We start from the raw sequence: 20826 nt of genomic DNA, 5'->3' as shown, positions 1-20826 counted from the left end.
TGTTGACATTCTGCCAGTAAATTTTAGTTAGGGAAAACAGAAGCCAGAATTCTGTGACATTTGTTCCTGGCAGATGATTAACTGTATCTAGTTTAATTTTCTAAATTAGCTTGAAGCTACTTACATATGAGCATGACTCAAAAGAAATCTATAAAATTATAAAGAAAAGTGATCATACATCAAAAGGTAAAAATCACAAACGAAAATTTTAATGTACTGAAACTTTGTTTGTATGTGGTCCACTTCATTAAGCACCACAAAATTAAAGGACAGAGTAGGAAAATATTTGTAACATACAAAAGAGAGAAATAGTCAATTTCCTTAATATGGCAAATACTTTCCTAGATCATTGAGGAAAAAAAAATGGAAAAATGAGTAAAACACTTGAAACCTATAAAAAATCATACAAAGTCAATAAACCTATGAAAATGTTCACCCTTTATTAGTAATTCAAAAATCTGAAATAAAACCAAGTTATTTATTTCTTAGAGACAAGGTCTCTGTCACCCAGGCTGGAGTGCAGTGGGTGTGATCATGGATCATATAACCTCCAACTCCTGAGCTCAAGCAATCTTCCTGCCTCAGCCTCCTGAGTAGTTGGGACTACAGGTGTGTGTCATCACATCCAGCTAATTTTTAATAATCTGTTTTAGAGACAGGGTCTCACCATGCTATCTAGGCTAGGAGACTATTTTTTTTTCCCATCGTTTATTAGTAAAGATTAAAAAATATGCCACCAAACGTAGTGTCCATCTCGTCTATTTCTGGTGAAATTATAGAATGATACTGGAGTAGTTTTACAATCTATATTTAATATAATTTATAAAACTTTGGCCGAACCATTTTACTTTAATAATTCATCCTAAGAAAATAGCTCTGTATTTAAAAATTGTTATGAAGTTGTGCATTTCAACATTCTTTAAAATAGTGTTAAAATTTATTTTATTAGATTGGACACAATCTAACTGTGTAGAAAGAGTCATTAGTGAAGAGTTTTGTGGGGTTTCAAAATTGGATTTTCACAATGGCACAAATTTGAGGCAATTTGATGATGCGTGTGACACTAATTCATTAGCTTCTGATAACATAAGATTGGTGTAGACACCAGGATAGTCAACTTTTATAGGTTTACTCAGTTGTGAAATGAAATATCACTGCTGGCCACATATGCTGTCGAGGATTTTATGAAATCAAATATTGGCCTGTGGGTCAGATTTTTATTTTACTGACGCTCTCAGAAGATTGAATTTATGCCTTTGACAGGTCCGATTGCTGTTTGATTAGGACTTTCATTCTTAAAACATGGCTGTGCCAAGGGAATTCTCACTGTCTTTTACAACCATGAGGAAGTGCCAGGATAGCCAGAAGTTACCTGGCTGAGATTTCTCTTTCTTCTCTTCCTTTTGTCTACAGATAAAGGATCACAGATATCCACTAATCTGTGGTTCCAAAGTATTTACTAGAGTTGATTCAGAGTTTTTGTTTTGTTTTGTTTTGCTTTGTTTCATTCCTCACCCACCCCAACCTCATATTTGCCAAAAAACCACCTACATCTCCTCCAGAGTTCCTATCCATTTCTTGGCACTGGAGCTGAGTGTTTTTTTTTTGTTCCATCCTTTTTAGTGTTTTGGTTCTAGAGGGACAATTTGATTTCATTTTCCCATCCCCTTGGCAACCTTTCTTAGCAAGCCCCTATGCTCTTTATATTTTTTTGTTTCTTATGGATTGAGGAGGAAGGAAGAGAAGGCAGGAACATTGAAGCACCTTTATATAGTTGGAAAACCCTCCTAGCCAGGCCCAGTGGCTTGCCCCTGTAATCCCAGCTACAGGGGCAGGCAGGAGGATCACTTGAGCCCTGGAGCTCAAGATCAGTCTGAACAATATAGTGAGACCCCTTCTCTTAAACAAAAATTAGTTGGGTGTGGTGGTGCTTGCCCTTAGTCCCAGCTACTTGTGGGGTGGAGGTGGGAGGATTGCTTGAGCCTGGGAGTTCCAGGCTGCAGTGAGCTATGATTGTGCCTGTGCCACAGAGTAAGACTCTGTCTCTAAAATGAAATAATTTTAAAAATTTAAAATTTTCTGCTAGCTGTTATCTAAGAGCAAAGGCTACCTTTATAGTAAGTCAAAAGTAGGTTTCTGTTTATACAAAGCTTTCATCTGAAATATGCATGTGGATAGTTAATTCCAAGAGGATTTTCAGAGATTTCCTGTTTCCCTGCTACAGGGCCCTCTCCTTATTGTAATCTGATAGAGATCTATACATTACCCGTGTAGTAGCTCTGAAAATTGCACCTTTAGCCCCTTTATTCTTTCTGCTGAAACATTTCCTTGATCATTCTGATCCAATTATAGGAGTCATCTGTGCCCTCTCCCTTCCTTATCCTTCATTGAATCCAGAATGATTTGGTAAGAGTTAGGGTCATTCGAATCATTCTAATATTCTCTCTCATGAGAAATAATTATAAAGTCTCCTTTGCTTATAACTATCCCATTCTGGTTATAATGTATCTTTATCTTTTTTGCACCTTCCTCATATAAAACCATTCCTTTGAGGTGTTTTCCTGAATTTCCGTATCATTTTTCTTTTTTCTTTTTCTTTTTATTTATTTATTTTTTTAGATGGGGTCTCGCTCTGTCACACAGGCTGGAGGGCAGTAGTGCTGTCTCGGCTCATTGCAACCTCTGACTCCTGGGTTCAAGCGATTCTCCTGCCTCAGCCTCCCAAGAAGCTGGGATTGTAGGTGCCCGCCACCATATCCAGCTGATTTTTGTGTTTTTAGTAGAGATGGGGTTTCACCGTGTTGGCCAGGCTTACCTCGAACTCCTGACCTCAAGTGATCCGCCCACCTTGGCCTCCCAAAGTGCTGGGAATACAGGCATGAGCCACCACACCTGGCTGATTTTTCTTAATTATTCACAATTAAAGCAGTTGAGAGATCATTCAGAGTAATTATATCTTGTAATATTTTTGCTGCATTGACTATATTTCCCAAATAACGTTTTCTGTGAAATCATCTATTCAAATGCTGTGAAATGTGTGGTTTCCTTTTAGGATGAATTAGAGGTAGCTAGTTTGAGGAGGTAAATAATTACTATGGTTGTCTTATTCAGTTGAATATGAAATGACCATTCATTTAGAGGTGTTTCTTCACTCCCTCTTGAAATTATCCCAAAATACAGTAAAGACAATCCCCCTGTGTAAAACCACAGAGACAAAGAGAACAGGAGAGGAGCAACAAAATTTTAAAACTTGTCTGATTTAAAGGAGACCCCAGAGCACTGAAATTCAATCTCATAGAGTGAGAAGCCTCGAAGCAACTCCATTGGCCCAGGGGAAGCCCCTGATAAGCTCAAAAATTGATGTTAGTTACGTGATATTCCTGAAAAGAGGAGAGGAGAGGTTGAAAACAAGCATTGGTTGAAAGTCTGTTTAAGATATGGTTAGGGCTTCAGATCTTCTCCCCCAACCCTTGTAGTAGGGCAACTGTACAAAATCTGTTTCTCTACCCTGGCATAAAACTGTATGTAAGAGGTAAGGGGGGCTGGGTACGGTGGCTTACTCCTGTAATCGCAGTACTTTGGGAGGCTGAGGCAGGCAGATCACTTGAGGTCAGGTGTTTGAGACCAGCCTGGCCAACATGGTGAAACCCCGTCTCCACTAAAAATGCAAAAAATTATCTGGGCGTGGTGACGCACGCTTGTAGTCCCAGCTACTCGGGATTCCGAGGCAGGAGAATCGCTTGAACCCTGGAGGTGGAGGTTGCATTTGGCTGAGATTGCGCCACTGCACTCCAGCCTGGGCAACAGAGTGAGACTCCGTCTTAAAAAAAAAAAAAAAGAAGTAAGAGGATTTGACTAAGTGATGCCACTATATGGAAAACATGGGGATTATGATGATGGCTATAATAACTGCCATATTCCCATACGTATGTGTCTTTGCAATGCAACTTTGCCACTCCTTCCACCAAGAATTGAATTCTATTTTCCTGCTTCTTCAATCTGTGCCAGTTTAATGACTTGCTTTGATTAATAAATTGTGGTAGGACGGATGTACAGGTTCTGGAGCCTAGGCCTCAGGGAGTCTTGAAGATTTCATCCTCACCCTGTTGGAACTGTGGGACTATCATGTGAGGAAACCAGGTGAGTTTCCTTGGGGATGAGAGACTACATAGAGAAAGAGGACCAGCCAACAGCCAGCACCAACCACAGACATGTGGGTGAGGCCATCTTATACCATCTGGCAAGTAACCAGATGCCTGTAGTCACATGAAGAACTCTAAATGAGAACAGCAGAATAACCATCCAACTGAACCCAGTCTGACTTGCCACCCTACATAATTGTTGTCAAATAAACAGTCGTTGTTTTAAGTTTCTAGATTATGGGGTGGTTTGTTTCACAGAAGTAGAGAATGAATGCAAAGATTAGTGACCATCTATGCATTGAGATGTGAAAACCATAGCCATCTTCCAATACTCAGTTCCCAGGTTTTTTGGTTTTAAATAACCAAGGCTTACCAATGTTTGAGGAAATCCTCTACTATAAAGAACAGAGACTACTAAAGCAAATAAATAGAGACAAGAAACTTGGAGGAAACAGAGGTAATGCAAGGAGGAGGAAACTTTAAAAATTACTGTTAATGTTATCAGAATGATTCAAATATTGTTGCCATAAAGCAAGAGCAAGATGCTATGACAGATTGGGCACAGTGGCTCTTCCTTAAAATTCCAGCACATTGGGAGGCCAAGGTGAGAAGATTGCTTGAGGCCAGGAGTTCGAGAGCAGCCTGGGCAACATAGCCACACCCTGTCTCTACAAAATAAAAATAAGAATAAAAATAAAAATTAAAAAATCAGCCAGGTGCAGTGGTGTGTGGCTGTAGTCCCCACTACATGGGATGCTGAGGAGGGAGGATCACTTGATCCCAGGATTTGGAGGCTGCAGTGCGCCATGACTGTGCCACTGCACTCCAGCCTGGGTGACAGAATGAGGACCTGTCTCTTAAGAAATAAAAGGATGCCATGAGAAAAGAAGATTTAGAGAAAACAAAAAAAGCTCTTGGAAATTAAAAGCATGAGAAGAACAAACAAAAAAGAAATAGAAAAAAATAAGAGAAAATAGAAGGGAGAAACTTATCAAATAAATAATACAAAAAATTTATTAGCATGGAAAGGTAAGATTCTCTAGACTGACAAACCCAAACGAGGGCCAACCTCAGTATAAAGATCCACAAAGAGGCAAATCAGAGTGAAATTTCACAGTGCCAAGGATAAAGTGGAACCCTGAGTGCTTGTAAAAAGAGAAAACTAAACTAAACTAATTAGCAAACAACAACTGGTCCTGTGAAAAGGATTGGAATCAGAATGGCATCAGATTTCTCAACAGCAATTCTGGAAGCCAAAAATCATGAGAGCAATGATTCAACCTAGAATTTTCTGCCAAAAACCGTCAAGCAAATGTGTGTGTGAAATAAAAGACAAATACACCAGAGCACACACAAAAACACATGAGGGAAAGAAGGAATTTACTTCCTGAGAGCTGTTGCACAAGAGTGACAGAATAAAGTCAGAGCAAAAGCTGAATACTGTTCCAGAACCCAACCAGCAGGAAAGAAGGAGAACTTTTGTAAGGAGAAAAAAAGCACAATTCATGGATTATCTGTTGCGTTTGATTATGTGGAACTTGAGAGACCATTAGAGTCATTGGGAATAATTTGTGATAGGTACATTAAATGTTAACCAAATGAGTAGGAATGGCAGCAAGTAATCATAAAAAATGTTCTGTGAGAAAGGAAACACAATCACAGTGTACAGCGGATTCAGCATTGTTCAACATTGGCATACTTGGAATAATTTAAACACCGTATATTTCATAAAAACTGGATGATATAATTATAGTGAGAGGATAGGCAGAGAGAGGCAGATCTGCTGATCCAGAAGATCTTATTATTATGTTAAAGATCTAACATAATGTCTAACACAATAAGAAGTCAATAGTTTTTAAAGTGTACAATATAGCATTATAAACACAATAATTAAGAATATAAAGACAGCCGGGTGCGGTGGCTCACACCTGTAATCCCAGTACTTTGGGAGGCCAAGGCGGGCAGATCACCTGAGGTCAGGAGTTCGAGACCAGCCTGGCCAACAGGGTGAAACCCTGTCTCTACTAAAAATAAGAAAAATTAGCAGGGCTTGGTGGCACGTGCCTGTAATCCCAGCTACACGGGAGGCTGAGGCAGGAGAATTTCTTGAACCCAGGAAGCGGAGGTTGCAGTGAGATCCCTGCTCTCCAGCCTGGGTGACAGGGCAAGACTCCGTCTCCAAATATATATGTAAAGACCGATTTCAAAAGAAATATCTAGAAATATTGGCATTATTGACTTTGGGGAGTGATTCTGGGTATAGGCGGGGGACTTCTGGTTTTAGTTATAAAGATCTTAGTTTTGACTTATTTATTTACAAATATATCACTTTGATAAAAATAAGCTAGTAAGGTTTAGCAATATTAGAATTTTTGCAAATGATACATTGATTTTGCACTTGGTGTTGTTGAGAATCATAGCCATAAGAAATATAATTGTTTACCCCTTCTGACTTTGTTTTAAATTTTCATTCACAGGAAAAGTTTTGCTAAAAAACTTACAGGAAGTCTGAGGATAAATAGGTAGTGTCAGAATACGGGTATTTTATAGATCTACGACTAGTTTCTACAACTAATATATCTGAAATTAGTTGTCCTTTAATGTGAGGACCAGTGAGTCTTTTCTCTTCTGGATGAGACTAAAGAACTACAGTAAATAAAGGAAAAGAGAATGGAGTCTAATCTTGAATAATAAAAGAAGTTAAATTGTAATAATTGATTTGAAGTAAAGAAATGATTTAGGAGTTTCAGTTATATTGAAATTAAAAAAACCTATCAGTTTTAAAAGTAAGCATTTTAATTTTTCTTTTTTTTCTTTTATTATTATTATTATTATTATTATTATTATTATTATACTTTTAAGTTTTAGGGTACATGTGCACAATGTGCAGGTTTGTTACATATGTATCCATGTGCCATGTTGGTGTGCTGCACCCATTAACTCGTCATTTAGCATTAGGTATATCTCCTAATGCTGTCCCTCCCCCCTCCCCTCAGCCCACAACAGTCCCCGGAGTGTGATGTTCCCCTTCCTGTGTCCATGTGTTCTCATTGTTCAATTCCCACCTATGAGTGAGAACATGCAGTGTTTGGTTTTTTGTCCTTGCGATAGTTTACTGAGAATGATGGTTTCCAGTTTCATCCATGTCCCTACAAAGGACATGAACTCATCATTTTTTATGGCTGCATAGTATTCCATGGTGTATATGTGCCACATTTTCTTAATCCAGTCTATCGTTGTTGGAGTTGGGTTGGTTCCAAGTCTTTGCTATTGTGAATAGTGCCGCAATAAACATACGTGTGTATGTGTCTTTATAGCAGCATGATTTATAGTCCTTTGGGTATATACCCAGTAATGGGATGGCTGGGTCAAATGGTATTTCTAGTTCTAGATCCCTGAGGAATCGCCACACTGACTTCCACAATGGTTGAACTAGTTTACAGTCCCACCAACAGTGTAAAAGTGTTTCTATTTCTCCACATCCTCTCCAGCACCTGTTGTTTCCTGACTTTTTAATGATAGCCATTCTAACTGGTGTGAGATGGTATCTCGTGGTTTTGATTTGCATTTCTCTGATGGCCAGTGATGATGAGCATTTTTTCATGTGTTTTTTGGCTGCATAAATGTCTTCTTTTGAGAAGTGTCTGTTCATGTCCTTCGCCCATTTTTTGATGGGGTCGTTTGTTTTTTTCTTGTAAATTTGTTTGAGTTCATTGTAGATTCTGGACATTAGCCTTTTGTCAGATGAGTAGGTTGCGAAAATTTTCTCCCATTTTGTAGGTTGCCTGTTGGCTCTGATGGTAGTTTCTTTTGCTGTGCAGAAGCTCTTTAGTTTAATTAGACCCCATTTGTCAATTTTGGCTTTTATTGCCATTGCTTTTGATGTTTTAGTCATGAAGTCCTTGCCCATGCCTATGTCCTGAATGGTATTGCCTAGGTTTTCTTCTAGGGTTTTTATGGTTTTAGGTCTAACATGTAAGTCTTTAATCCATCTCGAATTAATTTTTGTATAAGGTGTAAGGAAGGGATCCAATTTCAGCTTTCTACATATGGCTAGCCAGTTTTCCCAGCATCATTTATTAAATAGGGAATCCTTTCTCCATTTCTTGTTTTTGTCAGGTTTGTCAAAGATCAGATAGTTGTAGATATGTGGCATTTTTTCTGAGGGCTCTGTTCTGTTCCATTGATCTATGTCTCTGTTGTGGTACCAGTACCATGCTGTTTTGGTTACTGTAGCCTTGTAGTATAGTTTGAAGTCAGGTAGCGTGATGCCTCCAGCTTTGTTCTTTTAGCTTAGGATTGACTTGGCGATGCAGGCTCTTTTTTAGTTCCATATGAACTTTAAAGTAGCTTTTTCCAATTCTGTGAAGAAAGTCATTGGTAGCTTGATGGGGATGGCATTGAATCTATAAATTACCTTGGGCAGTATGGCCATTTTCACGATATTGATTCTTCCAACCCATGAGCATGGAATGTTCTTCCATTTGTTTGTATCCTCTTTTATTTCATTGAGCAGGGGTTTGTAGTTCTCCTTGAAGAGGTCCTTCACATCCCTTGTAAGTTGGATTCCTAGGTATTTGATTCTCTTTGAAGCAATTGTGAATGGGAGTTCACTCATGATTTGGCTCTCTGTTTGTCTGTTATTGGTGTACAAGAATGCTTGTGATTTTTGTACATTGATTTTGTATCCTGAGACTGCTGAAGTTGCTTATCAGCTTGAGGAGATTTTGGGCTGAGACGACGGGGTTTTCTAGGTATATAATCATGTCATCTGCAAACAGGGACAGTTTGACTTCTTCTTTTCCTAATTGAATACCCTTTATTTCCTTCTCCTGCCTGATTGCCCTGGCCAGAACTTCCAACACTATGTTGAATAGGAGTGGTGAGAGAGGGCATCCCTGTCTTGTGCCAGTTTTCAAAGGGAATGCTTCCAGTTTTTGCCCATTCGGTATGATATTGACTGTGGGTTTGTCATAGATAGCTCTTATTATTTTGAGATACGTCCCATCAATACCTAATTTATTGAGAGTTTTTAGCATGAAGGGTTGTTGAATTTTGTCAAAGGCCTTTTCTGCATCTATTGAGATAATCATGTGGTTTTTGTCTTTGGTTTTGTTTATATGCTGGATTACATTTATTGATTTGCGTATGTTGAACCAGCCTTGCATCCCAGGGATGAAGCCCACTTGATAATGGTGGATAAGCTTTTTGATGTGCTGCTGGATTCGGTTTGCCAGTATTTTATTGAGGATTTTTGCATCAATGTTCATCAAGGATATTGGTCTGAAATTCTCTTTTTTGGTTGTGTCTCTGCCAGGCTTTGGTATCAGGATGATGCTGGCCTCATAAAATGTGTTAGGGAGGATTCCCTCTTTTTCTGTTGATTGGAATAGTTTCAGAAGGCATGGTACCAGTTCCTTCTTGTACCTCTGGTAGAATTTGCCTGTGAATCCATCAGGTCCTGGACTCTTTTTGGTTGGTAAGCTATTGATTATTTCCACAATTTCAGAGCCTGTTATTGGTCTATTCAGAGATTTAGTTTAGTTCCTGGTTTAGTCTTGGGAGGGTGTATGTGTTGAGAAATTTATCCATTTCTTCCAGATTTTCTAGTTTATTTGCGTAGAGGTGTTTGTAGTATTCTTTGATGGTAGATTGTATTTCTGTGGGATCGGTGGCGATATCCCCTTTATCATTTTTTATTGCGTCTATTTGATTCTTCTCTCTTTTCTTCTTTATTAGTCTTGCTAGCAGTCTATCAATTTTGTTGGTCTTTTCAAAAAACCAGCTCCTGGATTCATTAATTTTTGGAAGGGTTTTTTGTGTCTCTATTTCCTTCAGTTCTGCTCTAGTTTTAGTTATTTCTAGCCTTCTGCTAGCTTTTGAATGTGTTTGCTCTTGCTTTTCTAGTTCTCTTAATTGTGATGTTAGGGTGTCAATTTTGGATCTTTCCTGCTTTCTCTTGTGGGCATTTAGTGCTATAAATTTCCCTCTACACACTGCTTTGAATGTGTCCCAGAGATTGTGTCTTTGTTCTCGTTGGTTTCAAAGAACATCTTTATTTCTGCCTTCATTTCATTATGTACCCAGTAGTCATTCAGGAGCAGGTTGTTCACTTTCCATGTAGTTGAGTGGTTTTGAGTGAGTTTCTTAATCCTGAGTTCTAGTTTGATTGCACTGTGATCTGAGAGACAGTTTGTTATAATTTCTGTCCTTTTACATTTGCTGAGGAGAGCTTTACTTCCAACTATGTGGTCAATTTTGGAATAGGTGTGGTGTGCTGAAAAAAATGTATATTTTGTTGATTTGGGGTGGAGAGTTCTGTAGATGTCTATTAGGTCTGCTTGGTGCAGAGCTGAGTTCAATTCCTGGGTATCCTTGTTAACTTTCTGTCTCGTTGATCTGTCTAATGTTGACAGTGGGGTGTTAAAATTTCCCATTATTATTGTGTGGGAGTCTAAGTCTCTTTGTAGGTCACTCAGGACTTGCTTTATGAATCTGGGTGCTCCTGTATTTGGTGCATATATATTTAGGATAGTTAGCTCTTCTTGTTGAATTGATCCCTTTACCATTATGTAATGGCCTTCTTTGTCTCTTTTGATCTTTGTTGGTTTAAAGTCTGTTTTATCAGAGACTAGGATTGCAACCCCTGCCTTTTTTTGTTTTCCATTTACTTGGTAGATCTTCCTCCATCCCTTTATTTTGAGTCTATGTGTGTCTCTGCACGTGAGATTGGTTTCCTGAATACAGCACACTGATGGGTCTTGACTCCTTATCCAATTTGCCAGTCTGTGTCTTTTAATTGGAGCATTTAGCCCATTTACATTTAAAGTTAGTATTGATATGTGTGAATTTGATCCTGTCATTATGATGTTAGCTGGTTATTTTGCTCATTAGTTGATGCAGTTTCTTCCTAGCCTCGATGGTCTTTACAATTTCACATGTTTTTGCAGTGGCTGGTACCAGTTATTCCTTTCCATGTTTAGTGCTTCCTTCAGGAGCTTTTTTAGGGCAGGCCTGGGGGTGACAAAATCACTCAGCATTTGCTTGTCTGTAAAGTATTTTATTTTTCCTTCACTTATGAAGCTTAGTTTGGCTGGATATGAAATTCTGGGTTGAAAATTCTTTTCTTTAAGAATGTTGAATATTGGCCCCCACTCTCTTCTGGCTTGTAGAGTTTCTGCCAAGAGATCAGCTGTTAGTCTGATGGGCTTCCCTTTGTGGGTAACCCGACCTTTCTCTCTGGCCGCCCTTAATATTTTTTCCTTCATTTCAACTTTGGTGAATCTGACAATTATGTTTCTTGGAGTTGTTCTTCTCGAAGAGTATCTTTGTGGCATTCTCTGTATTTCCTGAATCTGAATGTTGGCCTACCTTGCTAGATTGGGGAAGTTCTCCTGGATAATATCTTGCAGAGTGTTTTCCAACTTGGTTCCATTCTCCCCATCACTTTCAGGTACACCAATCAGACATAGGTTTGGTCTTTTCACATAGTCCCATATTTCTTGGAGGCTTTGTTTGTTTCTTTTTATTCTTTTTTCTCTAAACTTCCCTTCTCGCTTCATTTCATTCATTTCATCTTCCATCAGCGATACCCTTTCTTCCAGTTGATCGCATCTGCTACTGAGGCTTCTGCAATCTTCGCGTATTTCTCGAAACTTGGCTTTCAGCTCCATCAGCTCCTTTAGGCACTTCTCTGCATTAGTTATTTTAGTTAAACATTCGTCTAATTTTTTTTCAAAGTTTTTAACTTCTTTGCCATTGGTTTGAATTTCCTCCTGTAGCTCAGAGTAGTTTGATCGTCTGAAGCCTTCTTCTCTCAACTCGTCAAAGTCATTCTCCGTCTAGCTTTGTTCCATTGCTGGTGAGGAACTGCGTTCCTTTGGAGGAGGAGAGGCAATCTGCTTTTTAGAGTTTCCAGTTTTTCTGCTCTGTTTTCTCCCCATCTTTGTGGTTTTTTCTACTTTTGGTCTTTGATGATGGTGATGTACAGATGGGTTTTTGGTGTGGGTGTCCTTTCTGTTTGTTAGTTTTCCTTCTAACAGAGAGGACCCTCAGCTGCAGGTCTGTTGGAGTTTGCTAGAGGTCCCCTCCAGACCCTGTTTGGCTGGGTGTCAGCAGCGGTGGCTGCAGAACAGCGGATTTTCGTGAACTGCAAATTCAGCTGTCTGATCGTTCCTCTGGAAGTTTTGTCTCAGAGGAGTACCTGGCCGAGTGAGGTGTCAGTCCGTCCCTACTGGGGGGTGCCTCCCAGTTAGGCTGCTCGGGGGCCAGGGTCCCACTTTAGGAGGCAGTCTGCCCGTTCTCAGATCTCCAGCTGCGTGCTGGGAGAACCGCTACTCTCTTAAAAGCTGTCAGACAGGGACATTTAAGTCTGCAGAGGTTACTGCCTAAGCAAGCCTGGGCAATGGCGGGCGCCCCTCCCCCAGCCTCGCTGCTGCCTTACAGTTTGATCTCAGACTGCTGTGCTAGCAATCAGCGAGACTCTGTGGGCATAGGACCCTCCAAGCCAGGTGCAGGACACAATCTCCTGGTGTGCCGTTTTCCAAGCCTGTTGGAAAAGCGCAGTATTAGGGTGGGAGTGACCCGATTTGCCAGGTGCTGTCTGCTACCCCTTTCTTTGACTAGGAAAGGGAACTCCCTGACCCCTTGGGCTTCCCGAGTGAGGCAATGCCTCGCCCTGCTTTGGCTTGTGCACGGTGCACTGCATCGACTGTCCTGCACCTACTGTTTGGCACTCCCTAGTGAGATGAACCTGGTACCTCAGATGGAAATGCAGAAATCACCCGTCTTCTGCGTCGCTCATGGTGGGAGCTGTAGACCGGAGCTGTTCCTATTCGGCCATCTTGGCTCCATCCCGCATTTTAATTTTTCAATAGAAATAAAGAAAAATTACCAGGGAATAGTTATACAAGAAAGTGCTTTGGACTTGAAGTCAAGAAGGTCCAAATTTGATCTTTGGTTCTGCCTCTTAGAGTTTTGTGACTTTGATGGTGATGTCTAATTAACCTGTATCAACATTAGTTTTTCTATCTATAAGGCAGGGATAAAAACACTAAATTTACAAGACTATTCTAAGAACTATTTAAGATTATGTGTGTAAAAGCTCTTTACTGCACATTGACAGCATTATATAAATGTAGAGTCATTATTAAAATACATCAAATTTTATCTTAAGTTCTTCTTTTAGCACCAGTTGCCTAGTGTAGAAAGAACAATATTCAGTATTGGAGACAGCAAGTGACTCAGATGTTCAATGACAAACAAAACTTTCAAATGAACTCCATAGGAAACAGGGTTAGAGTAATAGGGAGAAGGGAGAAATAGGAATTTCTCCCTATCAGCTCTGTCAAATAGGAAGCAAAACAGGGTGAAGAAGGACAGTAAACAGCATTAACCTATATTGAACCTTCAGTCATACAATAAACTTATAACTTAAATGAAGTCTTAAAAAACTCAATTATGTAAAATGCAGGATTTTGCTGTTGGGAGATTAATTAAATGAGATCAGAGGATAGGGAAGGTTGGGAGTCGATTGACTCTTACATTTCAATTCTCATTATTATGGGGTTTTACTATATTTCGCAGAGTCAATCCTTAATACCCCAATTTTGGTAGAAAGTAGATTATTTTTTCCCATTAATTCTTTTACAGTGCCCAGAAATTTATGAACTTCACAGAATGCTTACTAATATTTTTGCTAATTCAAGGAATATTTTCAAATATGATGTTTTTTGTTATAAAAGTCTGCATTGTATCCTGAATTAGTAACATATTCTCTGCTCACCTGCAGTTAGCTCCATCATCTCAGTGAGTTAGTTGTTTTGCTGTTTCTTCATTTTTTTTTTTAAGATTACGTGGGCTTCTGGTAGTCTACCTGAGTCCAGTTTAAGACCTCTATATTTCTGAACAAGTGGCCTTATAAACAAAATAATTGCAAAGTGAACTTAGTCGTTACATGGCATGTAAAATTGTTATCAATTTGGTTCATTTTATTTTGTGAAAAATTATTTATCTTTTAGACTGCATGTGCCAAATTTCTCTAGCTCACAGCAGACAAATTAATGAGCTGCTCAAAGCCTGCCTGGGTCAGTAGAGTTCCTTGGAGGTATTGCAGTTTCATTTATTTGTAATACTTTCAGGTAGTTTCCGGTAATATGGGCCCCTGAATAGAATAAGAACTATAAAATTTACTCAAAGGATGCATCAGCCACCATGCTAGTTTGAAAAGAAAGCATTGTGTGTTCTTTTGAACTGACAAAAAACAGCCATACGGCAGTGCTTCACCCCATTTAAATAGACTGTTTAGAAAAACTACATTTTATTAAAACGTTGTGTTAAACCTAAACAAAAATGGAATATTTGAGAAAATATAATTAAAATATGAAATACTAGCTCACAAAATTAGCTTCCTCTATAATTATTCATTAATATTTTTAAATGTCAATGGTAGATCGTGGGACTAAATGGATTTTTGATCGAAATATCACATTCTTAATGTTGCTGTTTAATTAAAGAAATTATTTCTGAAGAGTTTACTTTTCCCCGTGACGCTCAGCATGTATTGTTCATGTAGCAAATTTGAGACTGACTCAATAAGATTAATAATAGTATATACTGCCTTTTTGGTGCCACACAATGTTTTTGCAAATATTGATTCATTTAATCCTTATCACTCCACTATCAGGTAGCCACAGAAAAGGTAAGTGACCTATTCAAAGTCACACTATTAATAATATGAATTAGGTGATTTGAACACAAGCAGTCTAGCTCCAGAGTTGTTATGCTAGCTACCTCACCTAGCTTTTCATTTTTATTTCCTCTTGCTAACCTTTGTGTTCCTGAATTACCATGGCAGACTGCTCTGCTCAGTGGATGGTTCTATGGACACACACACACACACACACACACACACACAAACACACACACACACAGAGGTACATGTACTTAGAAACATTCTGTTTTCGTAGGGAATCATTCTTTTTCTACATATATTTGTGATCAGCAAACTTTAGTGTGTTTGTGTAGGAAATGTTAATTTTTGCAGGTAGCTGCTAGCTTATAGTGAGTGTATTTTTGGCAATGGATTCACATTGATAACTGATTTTATTTCATTGCTTCACAGGGAACATTTGTCTAATAGTTGAAGGGCTGTTTTCACTGATTCAATCTAAAAGATGCATAAGAAGATTGAGATCATGGCCATTCTCTAACGAGAAAGTAGCTGTGACACTAGTAACCCCAAACCCTGCTCATTTAGGTGCTTTGCACGGTTTGAAGAATGCAAAATCAGTCAATGTCTTTTTACTGTGGGGGAACATAGTTTATGAAATTGCAGGTACTCTACTAGTATTCTGTTTTTCTTAGATGAATAATGTGACAACGGACTATTGTCTTGACATCATAAAGAAGTTTGAAGTTTCAGAAGAAAATAAGGTGAAAAATGTTCTTGGCATAGAAGGTAAAATAACCAATATTCTTTACTTCTCATTTCTTGATTCAGCCTGTTAAGTTAAATTCTAGCAAAAATTTTTAGGAAAAGAAATCAGGAGATATCCATGGGATTATATTAATAAATAATTCAAAGGAAATCTACAACACACATATATTTTCCTGCAAAGCAAAGACCACGACGTTGCTATTTCTCTTACTTTTGCAATGCCCATAAGCATTTTCCACTTCAAGCAGGTCTACCTGATACCACCACGTGTGATGGATGCCATGACATATTTGGGCTTTTCTCAACTGGCTAATTTTTGGAAATTAGCCTGATAATTTCGTGAAGGGAAATTCAGTCCTAAAATAAGTTCTCTCTGAGACTAGTGACTTGCCATGTTTCCTTTAAAATGGTAGCAACTGACTGTTTTTCCTTATTGGTAGCTTTGCAGAAGCTGTTGGAACTACAAATCTCATTAATATAATGACTTCATTTTTTAGTTGAGGAAGTGAGGCTCAAATAAGTTAAATAATTTGCCCACAGTTATATACTCAGAATCTAGCTCCTGGAATGTTAGACATAAATAATATGGTAGAAATATAGCTACATGTATATGTATGTATTTAAAATATGTAAAGAAATACTATGTAGGCTGTCACCCAAGAGGAGGCTCTTTCAGGCAGAGCAGATGATCTTTAATGAAAGACCAGCTGCCTATAAGAGCATGTAAAGCCATGGTTTATCTCACCAATTTTGACCGTTGGCCCCCTCATTTCTTCTGCTCCCAGATCAGTGTGAACAAGGGGGGTTTAATACCATCTATTTACTTCCTGTGGTGGTAGGTAATTAAAATGAAGAGGAATAATTTAAAATCTTAGATCATTAGCTGGGTGTGGTGGCTCACACCTGTAATCTCAGCACTTTGGGAGGCTGAGGGAGGGGGATCACTTGAGGCCAGGAGTTTGAGACCAGCCTGGCCAACATGGTGAAACCCCGTCTCTACTAAAAATACAAAAATTAGCTGGGCATGGTGGCGCATGCCTGTAATCCCAGCTACTCAGGAAACTGAGGCACGAGAGTCCCTTGAGCCTGGGAGGTGGAGGTTGCAGTGAGCCAAGACGGTGCCACTGCATTCCAACCTGGGTGACAGAGTGTGACTCTGTCTCAAAAAATAAAATAATAAAATAAAATAAAATAAAATCTTACATCATTAAAAAATGTTTTAAAAACAACCAGAGACGGTAAACTAATTTGGACCTATTCTGTGCTAAGAAATGAATCTTTTCTTTGGTGAGGCCCGAAAAGATGGAATTAAACATGGTTTCCTAAGTTATGGACATAAAAGTTGGCATGAAGCAATTAAGTCTCAAAGGATATTTATAAATATAATTATACCAAATGATTTTTGAAAACTTGAAATAATTTACCCTAATAATTATTCTATTTAGGTACTTATGAGTCATCCATATATTTATTTGTTATATTAATGAAAACCTCTTTGACCCAGGCATTATATTTTGAAAGATTGTAAAAAAACTGATAGGGTTTTCTAAATAATCTTAAAGGACTATTTCAAAGTTATAAAATGTGCCAGCCATTAGCAGCATTTTTTCAGACCAATTTGGTTGTCAATCACACCCTGAATTTAGACAGTATTTAACTTTTGACTTACTACCTTAACTATGGCACCGACTTTACTGTTTTTCAGATGAATGTAATAACCTATCAATTGCTGGTTGTTCAGGGTACCTCTTGGTATAACTGTGGTTTTAGCATGGCATCAGTCACACTGCATAAGCATAGCTTGAGTTCAGTCATCACTAAACGGCTTGGCCCCTCCTCTACCTAGTCAAAATTCTTAAAAAGTCAACATGTCTATATATATATATGTATATATATATTAGGTTATATTTAAAAGGCTATTCCTAAAAGTCACATTTCATTTTCTGACATTGTCTATTTGACTGTATTAGGCTGTTCTTGTGTTGCCATTAAGAAATGCCTGGCCGGGTGCAGTGGCTCATGCCTGTAATCTCAGCACTTTGGGAGGCCGAGGTGGGCAGATCACCTGAGGTCAGGAGTCCGAGACCAGCCTGGCCAATGTGGTGAAACCTCGTCTCTGCTAAAAATGCAAAAAAATTAGCTACACGCAGTGGCGCATGCCTATAGTCCCAGCTTACTTGGAAGGCTGAGGCTAGAGAATCGCTTGAACCTGGAAGGTGGAGGTTGCAGTGAGTCAAGATCGCGCCACTGCACTCCAGCCTGGGCGACAAAGTGAGACTCCATCTCAAAAAAAAAAAAAAAAAAAAAGAAAAGAAAGAAAGAAATACCTGAGGCTAGGTAATTTATAAAGGAAAGAGTTTTAATTGGCTCACATTCTACAGGCTGTACCAGAAGCATGGTGCCAGCATCTGCTTGGCTTCTCTCGGGAGGCTGGAGGGAGCTTTTACTCATGGTAGAAGGTGAAGTGGGAGGAAACAGGCTACGTGGCTTGAGCTGGAGCAGGAGAGTGAGTGGAGTGGAGACAGCCATATACTTTTAAACAAACAGATCTCAGGAGAACTCATGCACTATTGCAAAGACAGCACCAAGCCTTGAGGGATCCACCCCCATGATCCATACACCTCCCAGCAGGGCCCACTCCAACATAGGGGATTATATTTCAACATGAGATTTGGGTGGAACAAATATCCAAACCATACTATTGAACTCAAGCAAATCTCCCATTGCTCCAGTTTTCTCCACAAAGGCCATCCTGAGGGTAAATAAGATGATCATTATGAACATTTTTTGACCCCTTTTGCCCCTCTTAGAGCCATTAAGTATATATGCCTTGAAAGCTGTAGTAAGTCACTCTCTTTCTTCCAAAGGCTTCACGAACTTCATGCGTAGTCCTGCCTGTGACATATTTAACCCATTGCACCATGAAGTGTACCAAGACATGGATCAGCCCCTCTGCAACTACTACATTGCTTCCTCTCACAATACATACCTGACGGGAGACCAGCTCCTTTCTCAGTCCAAAGTGGATATGTACGCACGGGTGCTGCAAGAGGGCTGTCGCTGTGTGGAAGGTACGTGCACTTTTGCTGAGCTCCGGTGTATATGGGTGACCCTGTCCTTTAATCAGTCTGTCGAGTCTAGTATAAAGAATGGAGACCTAAAACACACTCTCACACTAGTTAATACTACTTTTCTGCTCATTGTAAAGTCAATCTTAACTCATAATTCTCTCTGGCTCCTTATTGTTAAATTGGGAGAAAGAGATCTGTGTTAGCAGTTGTGAAGCATACCGTTAGTTGCTGAGAAATTATGATGAAAATCAAAGTCTTCCTAGAAAGATATTTTTAATTATACAATTGCAAAAATAGTTCAGGAGAGCTCTTTGTTTTTATTTTTTTATTTTTTATTTTTTTTGAGACAGAGTCTCGCTCTGTCACCAGGATGGAGTGCAGTGGCACGATCTAGGCTCAGTGCAATCTCCACCTCCCAGGTTCAAGAGATTCTCCTGCCTCAGCCTCCCGAGTAGCTGGGATCACAGGTGCATGCCACCACACCCAGCTAATTATTTTTGTCTTTTTAGTAGAGATGGGGTTTCACCATGTTGGCCAGGATGGCCTCTATCTCTGACCTCATGATCCACCCGCCTCAGCCTCCCAAAGTGCTGGGATTACAGGCGTGAGCCACCGTGCCCAGCCAAGCTCTTTGTTTTTAAGATACTTCATGGTCTATCAATTAGCCAACATTTATTAAACTTCTAGTGGGTTCCAGGTGGTGAGTATACAGAATTAAGTAAAATAGGAATTCTGTCTTCAGGGAGTTCACAGTCTAGTAGAAGGGATGAACATTTTAAAAAAAAATAATATAAACCAGGCATGGTATTGTACACCTATAGTTTTAGCTACCTGGGAGGCTGAGGTGGGAGGATTGCTTGGGACCAGGAGTTCAAAGCTGCAGTGTGCTGTGACTGTGCCTGTGAAGAGCTATTGCATTCCAGTCTGAGCAACATGGTGAGACCCCACCTGTGTGTGTGTGTGTGTGTGTGTGTGTGGGAGAGAGAGAGAGAGAGAGAGAGAGAGAAACAATGTGAAAATTCCACCAGTTGGTTGATATGCAATGGTATAGAAGTGGTGGTATGGAGAATGAAGTATGAGGTAAAGTGTGATGAGAAATCAGTCAGGCTAGGAAGGGAGCTGGGGGTCAGCTGTAAAGGGTTTTGAGTGCTATGGTGAGGAATTTCAATTTTAGTTTTTGGTAATGAGGGGCCAGTGAAAGGTTTTAACATCTATAGTGATATGATCAGATTTGCAGTTTAGAAAGATTATTTGGGCAACAGTGTGAAAGGATAATTTTAAAAGTTTTTTTTTTTTTTTTTTTGATGTGTGTTTGTGGAGGGGAAGGGAGGTGAAACTGGAGGCGGGAAATTGGTGGGAAGGCTATCACAGTGAATCCAAGGGAGGATTCCAAAATCTTGGACTAAGTGAGAAAGAGATGATATTAAGGATGCAGTATTGAAGAGGTAAACTTAGTGGAAACTGGTGAGAGAAAAGAATGAAAGGAACGAAGGGGAGAGCTAGAAGGTGGATGGTGCCACCCCATACTGTAGGGAATCTGAGAAGAAGAGCCTAAATGAGTCTAGTTTTCCATCTGCTGAATTTAGACTGATTTTGTAACATGTACGTGGACATCTTTATCAGTCATTTGGATAACAATGTCTGAACTTAATGAAGAGTCTGGGCAAGATAAGGATTCCAAAATGCTGAACTTGGTATGTGGTAGTTAAAATCATGGAAGTGTACAAGATCACTTACAGAGAGAAGGGGAAAAGAGAAAGAGGCCTGAGGACTTCAGTGATACAACGATTAGGAGTAGGGAGCGTGAGGGGAGCCAGCAAGGCCAGTGCAGAGAACAGGAGTACTTGGATCTAAAGGATGAAAGGGTTAGAAAGGAATAGCCGGAAATGCCACAGGGAACAGAAAAGTAAAATAAAACTAAGTATCCAATTTAGTTGCATTTGACAGCAGGGAATTGTTGGTGGCCCTTGCTATGTGGGTTGGTGATATGTTAGTGGGCAGTTGGTTACCTGTTGTGGATTGGTGACTGGGCATTTTTCTGCATCCAAATGTTTGATGATATAGGCTGGGGGGCAGTTTTGAGACTTGGAAGTGGGGGAAATAATATAGGTTTGTTTTCAGGTGGGATAAAGGGGACAAGAGGTTTTGAAAGGGCGCATGCCTGTTTTCTCAGAGA

The 20826-nt window shown here is 39.4% G+C and overlaps 1 protein-coding gene across 7 annotated transcripts in view; it reads left to right on the top strand.

The window, feature by feature from the left end:
- PLCH1 (phospholipase C eta 1) overlaps positions 1 to 20826 on the top strand; it is a 217318-nt gene that overhangs the window by 128616 nt on the left and 67876 nt on the right. For all 7 annotated transcript variants that reach the window (XM_030822742.1, XM_030822744.1, XM_030822743.1 and 4 more), the window contains exons 6-7: positions 15507 to 15600; positions 18447 to 18650. In XM_030822742.1, the coding sequence (XP_030678602.1) occupies positions 15507 to 15600; positions 18447 to 18650 (298 nt within the window). The remainder of the gene's footprint in view (positions 1 to 15506; positions 15601 to 18446; positions 18651 to 20826) is intronic.

This window comes from Nomascus leucogenys, chromosome 11 (genome assembly GCF_006542625.1).
Source record: "Nomascus leucogenys isolate Asia chromosome 11, Asia_NLE_v1, whole genome shotgun sequence".
In the NCBI taxonomy this organism is placed as follows: domain Eukaryota; kingdom Metazoa; phylum Chordata; class Mammalia; order Primates; family Hylobatidae; genus Nomascus; species Nomascus leucogenys.
The sequence above is the reverse complement of the archived record's forward strand: the minus strand, read 5'-3'. Positions and strand labels throughout refer to the sequence as shown.